The 17,586-nt window shown below is 45.7% G+C and overlaps 2 protein-coding genes across 2 annotated transcripts in view; one reads left to right on the plus strand and one right to left on the minus strand.

Moving 5' to 3' along the window:
• FSIP1 (fibrous sheath interacting protein 1) overlaps positions 1-10,297 on the plus strand; it is a 287,135-nt gene extending 276,838 nt beyond the window's left edge. The window contains exon 13 of the mRNA XM_066388521.1: positions 10,202-10,297. The gene's annotated coding sequence lies outside the window, so the exon portion shown is untranslated. The remainder of the gene's footprint in view (positions 1-10,201) is intronic.
• THBS1 (thrombospondin 1) lies at positions 1,100-17,277 on the minus strand. The gene is made up of 22 exons (XM_066388515.1): positions 17,122-17,277; positions 16,487-16,582; positions 15,663-16,222; positions 14,704-14,779; positions 14,217-14,416; positions 13,993-14,115; positions 12,876-12,969; positions 11,266-11,439; positions 10,791-10,967; positions 10,311-10,484; positions 9,935-10,062; positions 9,669-9,821; positions 9,019-9,237; positions 8,440-8,547; positions 7,726-7,885; positions 7,451-7,569; positions 5,614-5,848; positions 5,222-5,449; positions 4,783-5,054; positions 4,255-4,352; positions 4,011-4,150; positions 1,100-3,149 (listed from the first exon to the last, which is right to left on the minus strand). The coding sequence occupies exons 2-22, from the start codon at positions 16,551-16,553 to the stop codon at positions 3,142-3,144; spliced, it is 3,513 nt and encodes a 1,170-aa protein (XP_066244612.1). The 5' UTR covers positions 16,554-16,582; positions 17,122-17,277; the 3' UTR covers positions 1,100-3,141.
• Positions 17,278-17,586: the final 309 nt, after the last annotated feature.

The following is a 17,586-nucleotide window of genomic DNA, read 5'->3' on the forward strand; positions in this document are numbered from 1 at the left end:
ACAGACTCCCGCATGCGCCCGACCGGGATCCACCCGGCACGCCCACCAGGGGCTACGCTCTGCCCACCAGGGGGCGATGCTCTGCCCCTCTGGGGCGTCACTCTGCTGCGACCAGAGCCACTCTAGCGCCTGGGGCAGAGGCCAAGGAGCCATCCCCAGCGCCCGGGCTATCTTTGCTCCAATGGAGCCTTGGCTGCGGGAGGGGAAGAGAGAGACAGAGAGGAAGGAGGGAGTGGGGGTGGAGAAGCAAATGGGCGCTTCTTCCATGTGCCCTGGCCGGGAATCGAACCCGGGTCCCCCGCACGCCAGGCCAACGCTCTACCGCTGAGCCAACCGACCAGGTCCCATAAAATAATTTGATATATTTTTTGTCTATTTTTAGGATTTCTGGCTTTGATTTTTGTCATCTGTTTTTGGTGAAGGGTATATTCATTCTACAAAAGGTGGTGTCTGTAGAGTTTGGCTCAACTTTTCTAGGACAGTTCTCCCTCACAACTCTTGTAAAGCTTCTCCACAACATTCAATGGGTTGCTAACCCAGTGCCATCATTCATGGCTCAGAAAATCTGGGTGTGAGAATTAATGCTTCAATCCTGGATTTTCCCCCTTTGTTTTTACTTTTATTTTTTTTAAAGAAACAGAACTAGATTTTGAAAAGGATTCAATAAATGACCTTAATAAAATATGAAATTGTATCCTTTTGGGGCCCACATTTTGGGGGCTGTTCTTTTTTCTGTATTTTTAATAATGGCTAGGCCAATTTGTCTTGTTCTTCTGTTCCACAAATCCAGCAAGTGTATATTCTAAGCAACTCAAGTCTTCTTAAATTATATGGAAACTGTGAATGTTAGCCATTACTTACTGGAATATTTTTTGTGTGTGTATGCAATACTGACTTAAGAATGGGGTTCAAAACCCTGGGCTCGCCTGGTCAAGGCACATACAGGAGCAAGTACTATGAGCTGATACTTCCTGCTTCTCCCCCCGACCTCTCCTCTTTCTATATATCAATAAATGCAATAAAAAAGAATAGAATTTACTCGTACCTCATAATGTAAAAATAAAGCCTTTAGAGAACAAATAAACGTTGACACAGTAAGTATAAATATAAATTTCCATATGATTTATTGTTGTTCCTTGTACATAAGAAACAGTAATATACAACTTACACTGCTTTAGAATGTAAAATGGATAAAATGTACAAAAAAAAGCACATTCCTAGAAAAAGATATTGGCAAATAGTAAAAACTGGGGAGGGGCAAGCAAAAAACAAATCAAAACAAAACAAACCCAACAATTCTTCAATTCAGTGTGCAAACATTTTATAAAAATAGAAATACTAACTCTACAGGCAGTATTTCCTGATAAATTATTTAAATAGCATATCTACACAATCTGAGATATCTATTCCAATGGCAATGAGAAAATAATTTATAAAAATAAAGCAATGGTATATAAGATGATAGAAAAAAAACATAACTTTCAGAAAATGTATTTAACATTTCAATGCTATTTCCTTATTGGGAATACTTTTCTGCAAAGAACTTTTATACTATGTACAACACATTGACTCTTTTTAGGTACTACAGTAGCTTTAAGTTTGTTAGACACTTAAACTCTTTCTGCTTGAGCCAAAAATCCTTTACTCAGTCACACAACAAATGAGGTAATATTTGTATATAAGTTTCACCTTTGTCATTTTTTTTTCTTTTGGAAAAATGAAAAAATAGTAAGTGTAGATGCTTTTCTTCTCCCTGGAAATAGGCACAAGGAATGGAGTAAAACAGTGTCAAAGGCCTCATAGCTTTCTTTGCAATCTAAAAACACCTGCAAATGGACAACCAGCTAATTCCACTAGAAGAGACATAGAAAAACATCCCAAATCGTTTAAGCACAATGCGAAGAGCAGCTCGCTGTGCTGATCTGCCTTGTGCAAGAGGTTTGCTGATGATAAACCTCAACTACTCGCTCTCCCTTTCCACATGAAAGCCAGGGTCCAGGTAGGACAGAGTTAATAAATAATCTGTATTTACAATCTTACAGTCATGAAGCCTCAGCAAAGATGATATGGATAGTCCTGCTTCTTCCTGTTCCATGATGTCTTTCAGGCAGATTCTCCAGAGTTAAGTAAAAAATAAATATTTTACATTGTAAAGTGTAAAAACACAAAACTATAGTCTGAAACAAAATGAGAAAACTCCAAGATATTCAGGAAAAAAGAGAGAAAAGGAATGTTTTAGCTAAGTTGATAATTTTGTGCCTTTCTAACCATAAAAATACAAGCCTGGCTGCCCCTCCCTTGGGAGGCAGCCGGGTGCTCACTGAGATGGTAGGTCTTCTTACTTTCCTGCTACATCTGCACAATCTACGTCGGGAATGAAACCAACAACAGTGATGCAGCCGGGCAGTAGCAGTCAGCGCTGCCTTACTCTCTGGTTTAATTCTGCTTTCCTATTCTGGTCACTACATGTGACATGGAAGGGGGAGGGGATCCAAGAGGAAGTCCACAAGTCATCCTTCCCTTCCTCCCCGTTCCTACTTAAGTGCCTATCAGCTAACACCGGTCAGCATCATGAAAACCAGCAATAGTCTTTCAAATCCCCTGAAAATGGTTTAGTACCGGACGTGTAACAGTTTCTCCATATTTTCCTTATACAATCACCTCTGGGGTTGGCGCCCTCCCCTTAGGCCTTTGGCCCCTGCTCCCCCAATTCCCAAGGGTCAGGAGTGGTTGTTTGCCAATTCTAGTGAGTCCTCCCTTCTCTCACATGCCCGAAAGCGCTTCTGAGTCCACTGCTCAGAGATGGCCTTACAGTAGCACCCGGCTCTGACAAGAGCTGGGCGGAGCTGGCACCTTCCAACCGAAGCAGGTGGGTGCTTTTGCTTTCTTCAAAAGCAAACCAAAGTAATTATTTATATTCTTGTAAGATTCTCTTCTTATTCAGAGGCTGAATGCTGACTCTGATTTGGAAAATTGCATTTTCTTGAGTCAAGTCACATGTTTTAAGAGTCCACACGGATGCAAGCAGAGAAAAAAGGCAGGCAGGGAGGAGTGATCCTGGGGGTTTCCTTAAGCCCATAGTTCCAGATGGTACAAGACCAGCACTGGTTATGATCAGTCTTTTGATCAACAGTTTGAAGATTAGGAATCTGTGAAATAAACAAACACAAATATATAAATAAAAACCTAATTCATAAAGGCATTGTCATCTTAATATCACTTAATGAATGAACAACCTTGGTTTAGCTCTACTTTTATAATGACAAAACCATAAGTTAAGCTGGTTAGTTTCTAAAATAACTGTTCATGCTAGGAGACTGAGGGAACATGACCTTGCAGAACCAGGTCCTGCTCTCTGAGCCTTCAGTATTTAATGTTGATGGTATTTTATGTTAAGAATTCAGACTCAAAGATTATAACAATTTAAATATTTTTTGAATAAAATTAACCATTTCTTAAAACTCAAATCTTGTTGCTACCAGGCCTTGTCCCAGTAAACATTTAGGAAACATTTATTTTTGGGGGAAGCTCAAAGCTGGATGGACTCCATTGGATTAACCACTGAGGGAATGAGAATGGAGAAAAATCAGCCGAGCTTAGTAGTAAATATTCTCATGCCTTGTATAACATGCCTCATATAACAGGGAAAGCTTCTGAAAGGCAGCGTGTGCCTCCATGGTGTAAAATAAAACTACATGGCACAGAAACATGTCAAATTTTCAGTATTATTAATGTGATCTAAACGGTACAGGAGCCCGTGTGCATTTTAGCTTTGCACTGTGTATGAAGAACAGATTGCTGAGCAAGTTCATTTTGTTAACAAGACTCGAGATTTCATAAGCCACAGTTCATAGGCCTTATTTCATTTTTATCACTGTGTTTTCAACAGCGAAACACAGATAACCCTATCTATAAAGTAGTCTTTAAATCTGACTCTCCCATAATTGGCACTCTCGATCTTGGTCTGAATTAGAGATCTCAACCTTACAGTCACTGTAAGGGGCTCCTACCTCTGCACTCGTATTTCAGGTCGGAGAAGAATACCATTTCTTGAGAGAAGACAAATAACCCTAGTCTACCGCCAGCATAGGTTTTGTCATAGAGGGGGCCCGAGTCAGCCATGATTTTCTTCCCTTCGTACATCACCACTCTGCAGGAAAGAAGGAAATCTTGTTAGTGACACCCCGTGGTTTGGCCTCTTCCTTCTTGTTCGTTGCTGGGACAGTGAGTGATGTTGACTCAGTGCAGTCTTACCGAATGAAACCAGTCTTTGGCCTGTGGCTGAGATGCCATCTGTAGGCAGTGAAATCCTTCCATCCTATCTGGTGAGGGTCATGCCACAAGGTGCGCACCTGAAAGGAAGGAGAGGAAAGGGTGAAATGCAGCTCCTCAGTGAGAAGATTTTCATTTCATTCTGTTGGAACCAGTGCTTGAAGGGGGTCACGCTAACCTCAGAGGGCTGAAAGTTTTTATTTTTTCTAAGGCCTCTCTCATCTGATGCGTGCCTTTGAATGCACATATAAAGTAGAAAGAAAGAAGGGAGGGAGCCTTTTGGTTTGAAGAGGCTGAAACTGCCTTTGGATTTGAAGGGTAACTGCAGTTATGGTGAGTGCCCTTTTAGACACAATTATGGTTTCACAAAGCAGAGCTTAATGCAGTAGTTGATGATGCAGGGAACATGATATCTAAGACTCCCTCCCTCCGAGCCTTGGTCACAGCACAGCAGCTGCAGTGCTAGTCAAGCACCGTGCACTCACCCCCTTCTGCAGGTGGTGGTCCTACCTGGCCAGGGGTGTTGCCCGTGTGCCACAGGGCGTTCCGCAGGTGCTCGCCAGGCCCTGTGGTGGAGTTCACGACTTTCACAGAAAGACCTGAGTATCCCTGAGCCCTTGTGGGGTTGGTGTCCCAGTAGGTCTGGGTGATCTGCTTCCACATCACAACGTAGAAACGGCTGCTGGACTGGTAGCCAAACACAAATCCAGCATAGTCATCATCCCTTTCAGTATTGATGAAGAAGGTGCCACTGAAGTCCACAGCGTTAAACTCGTCATAACCTTAAAGATGAGGCCAGATCCAGGTTAAAAACTGCAGCTGTCAGAAGGTTCTCCATTACATTCCCAGACATCCTTATTACCCACGGGGGCACACAAACTGCCAGGTTTTATATTTGCTTTTTTCCTATGTGCGCATTAGTTTTTTGTTCAAAGAACACACTACTCACCTACAGCAAGTCCAGGATCACAGTTGACAGTCTGGACGAGTTCTTTACCCTGATGGCGTACTACCCAGTTAGGGTCATTCTGAGATGTCCCCTTGGGATCTAGAGGAATCATCTGGAATCGGCGGAAATCAGTCTCACTGATATCAAAGTTTTCAGGACAGATGTCATCTATGTCTGGCACACTGTCATGGTCAAAGTCATCTTTGCAAGCATCACCTCTACCATCACCTAAGGTCAAAAAGGGAAGAGGAGCTCAGTGAAATTCTGCAATGCTATTATTAATGGTGTCAGATTTCACTATCTTGCCAAAGTTGGCATTTAGCCTCTTTATCCTCTCAAATGCATTCAGCTTTGTTTTTATTTCCTCTTAAAAAGTAGCTCTACTGACTTACCATCAGAATCCTTCTGGTCAGGATTGGGCACAAGTCTGCAGTTGTCCCTGTCATCAGGAATGCCGTCATTGTCATCGTCATGGTCACAGGCGTCTCCCTTGCCATCTTTGTCATGGTCGGCCTGGTTTGCATTGGGCACATAGGGACAGTTGTCCAGATTGTTCTGGTGGCCATCTTCATCAATATCCTGATTGTTGTCACAGGTATCTCCAATGCGGTCCGAGTCAGAGTCGAGCTGAAAGACAGAGAAACAGAGGGCAAATTGATTTATAAATTGCTAATGTTAATGATAACTTATGGAAGATTCTTCAATGTGTGTTATGGCTAGTAGAATTTTATGTCTACATGCTACTGCCAAAAGATAGTCATATTAACAATTTTTTTCTTTGATCTTTATTTTCATATGAAAATTTGGAAAGGTAGGTTTAAGTTTTTAAAAATATTTATATAAAACATTCTGAGCAAAATTAAATAGGAAGCACCACTTAATCACTAAGGATTAAATGCAGTGTTAACTGATTCTATCTTTAATGTTAAATGAAATTCTTTGGGTTTCTTTTGTTATTTTTCTATTGAAGGGTTTCAACTGTAAATTTGTTGACATGTCAGCTTCTACCCTAGGCCATTAGGTCACAGAAACTCAGCCCTGTCTTTGTGCATGCTGGGTAATGCACACAGCAGGGGTCAATTAGTTTATTTTCAGGTATTTGGTTTTATACATGTAGTCCATAAGGACTGTCATCTGTTGACTCAGGTAAAGTCAAAACTCTTTTAAGTTTTTTCAAAACTCAATTTTCTCAGAGTCCTTTTACATTATCCAGTGTGCACTGGGTGCTTAAAGATTATTAATACACAACCTGAAATTTTTCTTGCCAGTATTTATGCTCTTTGCTAGTAAGATTTTTACACAATGCCTGAATTTTGTTATAAATTTGGTCATGATCTGAGAAACCAAAGACTCGTGCAGAGAGGGTAAATGAGAAAGTTTATGGTAAGACCCAGTCACGAAATCCCACTCTCAGTGCCTTCGGTCAGCAAAGCTATCTCAGGTCATGCACACTTTCCCACGATGGCCCTGGAGCTCTTCATCCTGTTGCCTTTTTCTTAGAACCTCATTTGAGCAAATACTAGGAGGAAAAAGCTAGATTTCTCGTATCTTGAATCTTATAAAAATATCCCATTTTTTAAAAGCTGGTTTCTGAATTTCCAGAACAATGCATTTTAGAAAAAAAATATCCCTTAACTTCTGTCCCTAGAAAATAATGATGGGTGGATGCACAAGGAAACAAGTACTTTCAGACGTGGAAACCGTTCCGGCTAATGTCTCTCTGTGGTACTCCCAGCACAGGCTGAGAATGATGTCTGTCTGCAAGGCCAAACACTTCTGAAGAATGACAACCAGGAATTTCTCCAGTTTGGAGAAAGTCATTTTAATTTGATGATTTTCTTCCAGCCAGATTATATCAATAGCCATGAAAATGGGTATTTTACTTAAGAATATTTTCTTTCATCTCTTAGTCTTAAATATGTTTAATATTACTAGAGTTGTCAGTTACAGACTTCTACTTTGTATAATTTATCTTGAGGGTACATCATGCTGAACAAGTCACGGAGAACTTGTACAAGGCATGGTTGAGGTTACAAGACTATCATGTCAAGACCTACGGGACGCCGCACGGAGATCCCATCAGACACCCTGTGTGCATGAAAATATTGAAATTGGCTATGAGGCCATTGAGAGCCATGGCAATGGAAGTGTCTGCACTCTATTTTTTAGAGGACCAGAAAGGGATATTCCAGTACTTTGCAGAAAAGATTTTGAAAGGAGTCCACCTACCTGATCTGGATTATGTTCCAGAGGGCAGTTGTCACACTGATCTCCAACCCCGTCCATATCGGTGTCCCTCTGGTCCACATTATAGACATACTGGCAGTTGTCTCGTTCATTAAGGATACCTGCCGAGAACAGGGACAAGTAAGACCTGAACTCTCCATCCTCAGTTGTTTCAATTAAAACCCCACACTTAATAGCCAGGGCCGGAGAAAAGTCATTCGGAAGCTGAGCACAGTGGCCCTCCCCGACGGGCCTGCGGGGGTCAGGGAACCCCTTACCGTCTCCGTCGATGTCTGCAGCACAGGCGTCCCCTTCCCCGTTGCCGTCCGTGTCAGCCTGGTCTGGGTTGTGGTTGTAGGGGCAGTTGTCACAGCGGTCTCCCACGTCGTCTCTGTCATAGTCATACTGGGCTGGGTTGTAATGGAATGGACAGTTGTCCTGTAAAAAGAAGAAATAAAAGCATTTTACAACTCCAAGCTCAAACCATGTGCATAATGTATATATAAAACTGCAAAAATCTGCAACAGTTATTTTCTTCCTAGTGGATAAACCGATAGAGCACTCAGTGTGAAATGATCACTGCAAAAGTCAAAAGCCAGGATTTCATGAATAAAAAATGGATTCCTGTTGATTCTAAGTCAGTGAGATTTAAATATAAGCTCATCTTAGTTTCCAATATACCCAAAGTAAATTTTGCTGTCATTTAAATATTTGAAATGAACTGGGGGGGACAAAGTGTCATTTATTTATACAGGGAATATTTTTCTCAAATGAGGAGAGGGAAGGTGATGAAAAACAAAACACTCCTTTAAAAATTTTCTTGGCAACATCCATGTCCTCAAACTACTGGAACACAATGAATATTTTCTGATTATCCAATATATCAGTTTAGTATATTTTTTTCTTATAACTGTAAATTCAAATGGATCTAGTGTTTCAGGCTGTTACTAAATAGAAAAGATGAAAGAGGACTGGGCAACATTTGTTTTTACCCTGTCATCTGGAATTTTATCATTGTCATCATCGTCATCACAGGCATCGCCGATTCCATCCTTGTCGTAGTCTTCCTGCCCTGAGTTGGGCAGGTTGGGGCAGTTATCCTGGAAAGAGAAGAAGCACATTATAGCTGCAGTTTGTGGGTCCTTTGCACAGCTCACGCACGGGAGAACTGAATGCTACTCTGCAACAACACATATATGTTTACAGGAGGACAAAAAACGTTTTCTTGGGCATATATGTGTTTATATATAAAATCTGTATAAATGCTCTAGGTTTTATGCATGCTGGGAACACAAGCCATAGTCTGCCTGTAGACTTGGTAGAGAAGCAAACCAACTTTTGGACAAAATAACGGACTTTGGAACATAAATGCCAAACGGGCCTGCTGCATTCACGTTCTTGGCACCAAGGGCTTTACTATTATTAAGAATGAATGCTGTTCTGCTTTTAATTCAGGCTGACCTGACCCTTCAGGGTCATTTTCAAACTTGAAGCATTTAGAACTCCCCGGCCTGTTATGCTCAGGGTGATGTGCCTTCTCTCTGGAAGCACCGGAGGGGGGCTGGCTTTACCTTTTTGCAGTGGTAGGTGGCATTGGCCACACACACTAGGTCCTCGTTGGGCCAGCCGTCCAGGTCTGTGTCCTCCCCACAGATGATGCCATTGCCAGCGTAGCCAGGCTTGCACTCGCAGCGGTACAGGGGGTCGCTGTAGTGACCCAGGTAGTTGCACTTGGCATTCTTGTTGCAGTTGTGTGTCCCATCTGTGCATGGGTTGCGGGGTTTGCACACCTGAGGGGACAATATCCTCGTGTTAACGCAGAGCCTTCAAGAGTCTCCGGATTCCTCAGAAGCAAGAACCCAGATCCCTGTCGTCTCTGAACAGACAGAGTGTGGGTGACGCTGTCCCTCCCTACTTCCCCTGCAGATATCCAGGCTATAGGTTCGCATTGTTTTCTGTGTTCTTCCTCGCTCAGCATCTAGGCAGTTACAGGTCCATCAGCTCACAGCTTATTCCAGAGCAGTGTTTCCAAATGTGATGGACTATTCTTCTGCTGCTGGATTTACAGTGAGGTTTTTAGTTGTGAGTCTAAAAGCTGGACTGTGCATTCACCCTCTTCCTTGTTTTTTCTGATGGGGATGAAATGACATTCCTCCCTTTTCTACTTTTTTCCACCGAGGACACCCTGCTTTACGCTGGTCTGCCAGCCTGGACCGCGTACCTGTTTGTTGGCGGTGGCGTGCTCCACACCCCGGCCGAAGGGCTGTGAGCCGGTAAAGCGCGGTGGGCAGGGCAGGCAGTTGTAGCCGGGGTCTGTGTTCTCGCACCTGTGCTCCCCATTGTGACTGAAGCAGGCGTCGGGCACTAATTTGCACTATGGAAGAAATAACAGTATGCTTAATGTTTAGAAGATGCTGCCATGGGAGGTAAGTAGGACGGGTTAACTGCTTCCCTCGATGGAGTAACTCTGAGCCACCAGTTTCTCACCTCGTCAATGTCTTTGCAGTGGATGCCATTTCCGCCATAGCCCGGGGGGCAAGCACCACATCGCCAGCTGCCATCAGGGTAGCTGGTGCACTTGGTGCCAGCAAAGCAGGGGTTGGACAGGCATCCATCTGAGACCAGAGACAGAAAAATGGTTGGTCTGAGCTATTATTATTAACTATCATACTAATCACTCAAAATACAGCACCGTGTAAAATAGGGTCTATGTAACTGATAATTTGAGATTATGTTGTCTATTTGTCGTTTTAGAGTAATCAAACCACTCGGGACCGTTCGGAGCTGGAACTCCCTTGGAAAGCTGACTGGCATTTGGTTAAAAGGAACCCCGAGGTGGTCCCGCCCGGGCTGCGTGGCTCACCAATGGGGCAGTCCTGCTTGTTGCAGAGCTGGTTTTCCATCGCGTCTCCAACGCAGTCCTTGCCTCCAAACTGGGGGGTGGGGTTGTTGCAGAGCCGGCTCCGCTTCTGTACCCCTCCTCCACAGGTGGCAGAACAGATGTCCCATGGTGACCAGGGACCCCAGCCTCCATTGACTATAAGAAAGCAAACCACACACAGAAGTTAAAGTCCATCTCAAACACCCTACCTGTCACAGAACACTAAGTCTGTTCAAGAAACTGCTGCTACCCTGACACATAAAGGGATGAGGGCAAGTTTGAAATGTTTTCTGTTTTTGATTAAAAGAAGCTGCTGACTATGTAGGACTTTGTTTGTTTCTCTAGAAAGTAACCTTTTCCCCTCCATGATCCACTGAGCAGATGGGGCAGATGCCAGGCCGTCAGCCGGGTGGAGCAGGCTCGGGCCAGCTCTCATCAGCTGGGCAGCGTGCTCACACTCACCAGGGCAGGCGTCTTTCTTGCAGGCTTTGGTCTCCCGAGCTTCGCCTTCACACGGTTTCCCGTTCATCTGGGGGCTGGGAGAGTTGCAGAGCCGAATCCTTGTGATCACACCATCACCACATGTCACAGAACAAGATGACCACGGGGACCAGTGGCTCCAGCCACCATCCTGTTTAACTGAAGGACAAAGCTGATCTTTACAGGGTGCTTACCATGAGCCAACCTCTGTGCTACCTGCTTTAAATGCATTATCTAACTAAATTCCTCAGAATAACCCTTCAAGAACCATTATCACCCCCAATTAGCAGATGAGGACAGAGTCTCAGAGTCTCCAGGGTGTACGGGTAGATGGTAGAACCAGGCTTCTGATCCAAAGAATCTAGAACCCGTGTGCTTAAGCTCTGTGCTTTGGAACTGAACCTGGCGGTGACCAGGACAGGTCAGTCCCACATGCTGAAGTGGTGAAGCTGCTTACATCTCTTGTCACACTCCTGCCTGTGGCAGGTCCGCGTCTGGACAGAGGAGCCCTCGCACCGGCTGTTGAGGCTGTCGCAGGAGCGACCGCGCTGCTGGATCCCGTTGCCACATGTCGCAGAGCAGGAGGTCCACTCGGACCACGGGGACCAGCCGTCGTCCGCAGAGTCGCTGGCTGCAGGGGAAGCGGGTTCATTAGCGTGTGGTCATTAAGACTATTCTTGAGACTGCACTAGTCAGGATTTTCTTCCCTGCCCAGAGGGTGAAAAACCATATGTTTCTTAGGCCGACAGCCAAAGGGTTTATCCCGGGTCACTGCAGGCACCGCATCCGGCAATGGACGTTGTTCCTGGGTCAGCCCGGCTCTGCCTTCTCCCAGCTTGTGTCCTATTCGTCCCGCCTCCCTTCTCCTTTCTCAACATTTCAAGTGAGTTTCCCTTTCCTGACCTAAGATCTCTTGGTAGGTAGGCATTTCCAACCTTGGGCTCCCAAGAATACCAGTTTCAGGCAGCTTATAGGAGTCAGTTTTGATTTTTAGGGGAGCCATGGACCATGTGTTTGACAGGTGAGCTTGAAGGCAGCTCAGCTGCTGCTGGCTCTGGGATCCAACTCGGTCATGAGGTTAATCAGTGTGTTACTCCTCTTACCTTAACATCTGGGGCCTTCTCTGAGCTCCTTTTTATTAGAGGAGAATGTATTTGTTTACCAGCTGCCTAGGCGCCATGACTACAATCACACCTAGCGGTAGCAGACACGGGCTAGAGAACTTGTTTTCTCTTGCCATCAGTTAGAAGTTTCCCTAGCAATTTCTGATTCAAGTTCAAAAAACTCCACTAGTCTCTAGCTAGCTTTGTTCTCTTTAACCTACACCTGAAGTGAATGCTGAATAGAAATAGGCATACAAGTGATTATCCTAGTGCCAAGACTGCGAACATGATCCGTGGATGGGACTGGTTACTCTGAGCTGTGACCAGTGTGTGGGTGCAGGGGTGTGGACAGGGCGAGTGCTACTTTCCTGTTTCACTTCTTATCTTAGTTGTGATGAATCATTTTTATGACTTGTACCTATTACAATCAATATTGTCTCAGCAAAACCAGGGACAGGTTGCCACAGAGCAATATAGTGTCTTATTTCCTTCAGTGCCCTTAAAATCCAACTGCTATTATTCTTTTAGGCCTCCTATTCCTGCAGATAAGTTGGTAGAACTTCTAGGTCCAATTAAGTGCAACACTTGCACTATAGCCCATCAACTTTTCTGATGAGCAGATTTTTCTTAACTGTAGGCCGTAAATTCAAATGCTAGAAACAGTGAACTTCAGAGTTATTGCTGCTACCAATTCATCTCTCTTTTCCTCAAAGCAAACCATCAGGATCAAGAAGCTATATCAAGATTATTATTGCATTTACTATAATCCGGAGATTCAGTCATAATGGAGTTTCTGGCTCTAGACAGTGATCAAGCCACTGGTTAACCACATGCTAGAGCAAAAAACTGAATGAAAACCTATGATGAAAATGGTGGTGGGCTCCAGTGTTGTGCTCAGCTGTCCAGTGTTTACGTAGAATCGACCATGTCACTAAAGAATGGTTATGCAGTTTTAGGAACTTACGCCAACACCGTGGGCAGCATTCTCCATCAGGAACTGTGGCGTTGGAACAGGGCATTATAGGGCAGGACACTTTTTTGCAGATGGTAACTGAGTTCTGCAGGGCAAGAGGAGGGAAGAAATGGGTTACTAAACATATTACAAGCAGAGGCTTACATACTATAACATTTCAGTACAAGATGAAGGGTCAGGGCTATCAATGCTCTATTGGAATGATCTGAAGAGAAGGCCTGTCTTATTTGCAGCCACCAGTATTGTCGATACAGTTCTTGCGCTTGTTACTTGTCATTCCATTCTTTGGACAGCTCTTTCTTAATTGCTACTTGGTCAATGGTGGAAGTTACCACATGAAGAACTTATCAACTATCATGGGTCAAATCTATTGATCTGCATCTGAAACTAAACTCATAAAATTCAGCTGGTACTTTCAAATTTTTTAAAAAATGATCTCTCTATGGGGAAAAGAAGATCAATGAGCATATTTTTCCCTGATGTATAGATCTGGTTTTGTATATTGGAGAAGAATGGGAATTTAGTAAAGATGTCTCTGAAGTCCCAAACCCATGATTTGTATTTAAGCTTGACTTTGCTTAATGAGCCAGATAAACCCCCCAACTCACTGGCAGCGACGTGGGCGAGCCTAAGTGGCACACACCGCGGGCAGAGCCACCTGAGCTAAGCAGACAGTTCCATCCTGACAATGTCAGGCCGCGTTATCTGCACCGTCAATAACTGTAGTAAAAGGACCTCCTTGTCATAGCTGAATCCAAATCAGGGGTGGGGGTGGGGGAGAATGAGCTGTTCCAACCAGGTGTCATTTACCTGGAATTCAACACTTAGTATTTGAAATAAAGAAGGTAAATTATTCTGGTATCTTAGATTTGTTCTTTTAGATACTTAATCTGGCGTATAATTAAGACTTTGAAAAACTTCCTGAGCGTTTAAAGATTTTATAGATGTCATAAATGCATCTTAACCCCCCCCCCCCAACACACACACACTTTGATATCAGGCCATGGAACATAAAAAGAGCTTGTGTGGCCAACTGGGTATTTCCCCAAGGACCGCAGCTTTGAACACATGCCATCAAGTTGTATTTCAGTTTGTAAAGGTCCCTTACCTGACAGCGACACTCAGTGCAGCTATCGACCGTCCATTCCTCATTATTCCTGTACTGAACTCCATTGTGGTAGCAGAGGGGAGGCCTCCTCAGCTCAATGGCCAGCTCTTTGTTCTCTTCAGTCTAAAAGGGGGAGAAGGGTCATTAGTGTCCAACTTCCCATTCAGTCATTCCTGATCATTCTAAAGGCTTATGCTCAAGGCCTGGGAGTGGAGGCCACTGACCACTTTGCGGATGCTGTCTTGAAGCGTGGTCACAATGGTGCGCAGGCCCCTGAGCTCCAGTACCATGCTAGACAGCTCATCACAGGAGATGCCGCAGATGGCTTGCAGATCCTTCGTCTTATGGCCAATATAGTTGGTGCGGATGGCGGGGCTGGAACCATTCACCACGTTGTTGTCAAGGGTGAGGACGACACTGGTAGCTGCCAAGAAACAAAAGAAACACACACAATGAGAAAAGTAACAGAAGATGCTCTCACCAGCCGGCCCCTAGAGTTCCTAGTTGTAAAAGACTTTTTATTTGGGGTAAGGGATGCAGATGGAGAAGATGTGTGTGTGTGTGGAATAGCCGTTAAGGTCACTTTTCTATACCCTCTTACCTGAGTTACCCAGGGTCATTTATACACAACCAACATTGCTTAAATTTCTCAGCTTGTTTTGGGTGGAGTTCCAATTTCCCCATACACCCTAAAAATAGAAGGGTACTCACAGCTGGAGCAGCCTTTATTCCTGAGGATGTCTTCTGGTGTGGTTCCAAAGACAAACCTCACACTTTGCAGCACCCCCTGTGGGCAGAGGAGACATGTTACTTGTAGAGTGTTGGGGGGCAGTAAGTGGCAGGGAGAGACTGTTTATGTGAGGAAAAGCACACAATAGATGTCCTAGAAGTTTGAAAGAGCTCCCCTTTTAGATCATCATGTCAAAATAACACACCAACAAAAACTGCTGAACAACTTCAAATTGTGTCTTCTGCCAAGTCTTCAGTATTTTTCAAAGAATTCAGTTATCAGCTTACTTGGGTATACAGGAAATGGAATCTGATACTACAGCTGGGGGATATGACACTCTTCAGAGTCAAAGAGTTAAATGTGGGAGTTTCAAAGCCACAGTTGCAAAGACCTAGAAGTTTAAGCAAGGAAGAAGCTGCAGCAACAAATCATACTACTTTAACCTTTTATTTGATACCCGCTACATCCCCATGAGGGATCAAATAGCAAAGTGGTATTTATTCTGCTTGAAAAAGTATCCATTTCAAGCAATGTTACAGTTGGCTGAATGCATTTGAAATAAATTATTTTCTTGAGAAGAGTATAAGAAGTACCTAAAGCTTGAACAGGCTGTTATAGGAAAACCATTTGTTTCCTTTAGTGGTTTTCAAAGTGTGGTCCCAGAACACCCCCCACCAGCATCAACTTCACCTGGAATTTGTTACAAATGCAAATTATCAGGCCCTAGCTCAGAACTACTGACTCTGAAACTTTGGGAGCTAGGTGCAGCAGTATGCGTTTTGACAAGCCTTCTAATTGATTCTGTTGCTCCCTAAAGTTTAAAAAAGTGGTTTTAGTATTTTCTTTACTGGAACCCAAGCCTCTCCTGCTATAGCCCTCCTGACAGATCAGCTTGCTGGCAGAAGACTCCATAGGCCAAGAACTGGAAAAGAGGCCTTACCTGAAAATTGTCATTGACACCTCCTTTTGCGATGCGGAGCCTGGCAATGCTGGCCAGGTCCCTGGTGAAGATGCTTTGGATGGGGACGTCTAGCTCAGCATTCTCCATCTTCTCACAGTCGATGTACAGCTGGGCCCTGTCCTCCTGCACAAACAGGGTGATGCTCTTCCACTGGCCGGTGGCCAGGAGTGCTTCTTCCACTGACACCACATGCTGCTTCCCTTGCACGGTCAGGCTCAGGTCCAGGGTGCCTGCTTTGCCATTGGAGACCACGCTGAAGATCTGGCCAGAGTGGTCTTTCCGCTCTACTGCCAGCAGGGTGCCTCTGGTCTTCTTCATTTGCCTCAGGGAGGCCAGGAGGAGGAAACCTTTCTCTGCCCGCACAGCATCCACTAGGTCTTGGAACTTGTCATCAGGCACAGGGGGTATCAGGTTGGCATCTTCGATGCGGAAGGCTGGGCTAGAAGGGTCAGGACCCTTCACCAGTCGGCGCCCAGAACCCTTGCGGGCAGCTCCGGTGAGTTCAAAGATGTCGAACACGCTGTTGTCTCCACCAGACTCTGTTAGACAGGAGCAGGACACACTGTGAGCCTCTAGACAGGGGGCAGGGGTGGGGGAGGGACTCAGCTCTGAGGGGTGCAGCCACAGGGACAGGGTGAAAACCATTGAGAGAGCTGATGAAACACCGTGGAAGAGGGACTTGCATCCTGACCTTCAGTCAGGGATCAGGGAGAAACAGGAGAAGAGAGCTGGAAGGCAGGAGCACCTGGGGTAACCAGCACCTCCCCATCTTCCATCCCCCCTCAAAGGTATTATAGACTCACCTGGAATGCGGCTGGAGCCACACACATGCAACAGGAACAGGACACCAAGTCCCCAGGCCAGCCCCATGATGGAGCTGTTTGTGCCCAGCAGGGAGCCTGCAGCAGGAAATAAGAGCCCAGGGTCAGAAGTGGTGAGGCAGGGAGAGTAGGCAAAAACTGGGGGCTGGGCATGGGGTCAGGTCCCTGGGAATCACCCCCTTGGCCCACATTTACTGGAATAAGGGAGAACAAAGTTTTCGTTGGAGAGCATCAGGGAAGACAGGAGAGTTGAAGGCAGAAGACTGTGGTTTTCAAGTGTGTGTTGGGGGGGGGGGGAGGCAAAGACTAATAGTCTGGGGGTTTCCTTGGGAAGGTGAGGGTAACAGCAGGATCTGGAGATGTAGTTTGGGGTGCGGGGAGGGCATGGGAGGTGCTCTTCTCTAGAGGACTGACAGATTTGGGGAGGGGGGCTTAGGGCATCCTAAGGAGTAGTCTGTGAACCCCAAGGCTGGAGAAGATCGCTCTGGAGCTGTTCTACGAGAAGCTGGGAGAGACAGGATAGAGGTCCGAAGTCCCTGAGGGAGTGGAGTCTCAGAGCCCGAGGTGGATGGCCGGGGCAGCGTCGGTCCTCGGCGGCTGTCCAGAGACCCCCTTACCTGTGTGCACACGGGCGCAGCGGCCCGGAGCGGCGGCGAGGGCGCAGCGACGAGCGCCAAGTGCTGGAGAGCGCGGTGCGCCCGAGCAGGCGGCGGCCGGAGCGGAGGCTGCGCAGGGAGAGCTCGCGGAGTCCGGACTCGCCGGCCGGCTGGGCTGCAGTGGCTGGCGAGGCGGCGGAGCCACGCACCTTTAAAGCGGCGCTTCGCATTCCTGGGCACTCCTCTGGCCAATGGGAGGCGGCCGGGCAGGAAGCGGGAGGGGGCAGGCTGGGTTCCTCTCTCCGCCCCCAGCCTCTCGCCGCACAACTTTCCAGCTAGAAAGTGAAGGGGGAGGCGGGGGTCGGGTTTGAAGAGCCCTGGAACTTCTCAGAAAATGAGGTGCCCGCCCACGCGGCCTTGTCGCGCGCGGGCTCGGTACTTTGGCTCTTGCGCCCCGCGGGCCGACGCGTGCAGTGTGAGTATCCT

Source organism: Saccopteryx leptura, chromosome 6 (genome assembly GCF_036850995.1).
Source record: "Saccopteryx leptura isolate mSacLep1 chromosome 6, mSacLep1_pri_phased_curated, whole genome shotgun sequence".
NCBI classification, from domain to species: domain Eukaryota; kingdom Metazoa; phylum Chordata; class Mammalia; order Chiroptera; family Emballonuridae; genus Saccopteryx; species Saccopteryx leptura.

Coding starts and splice junctions, on each gene's coding strand:
- THBS1 (XM_066388515.1), bottom strand. CDS start 16,553: ATGGGGCTGGCCTGGGGACTTGGTGTCCTGTTCCTGTTGCATGTGTGT. Junction 8,548..9,018: donor CCACCTACCACTGCAAAAAG/GTAAAGCCAGCC, acceptor TTCTCTTTCCAG/GATAACTGCCCCAACCTGCC. Junction 5,849..7,450: donor TGGAACATAATCCAGATCAG/GTAGGTGGACTC, acceptor TCTGTCTTTCAG/CTCGACTCTGACTCGGACCG.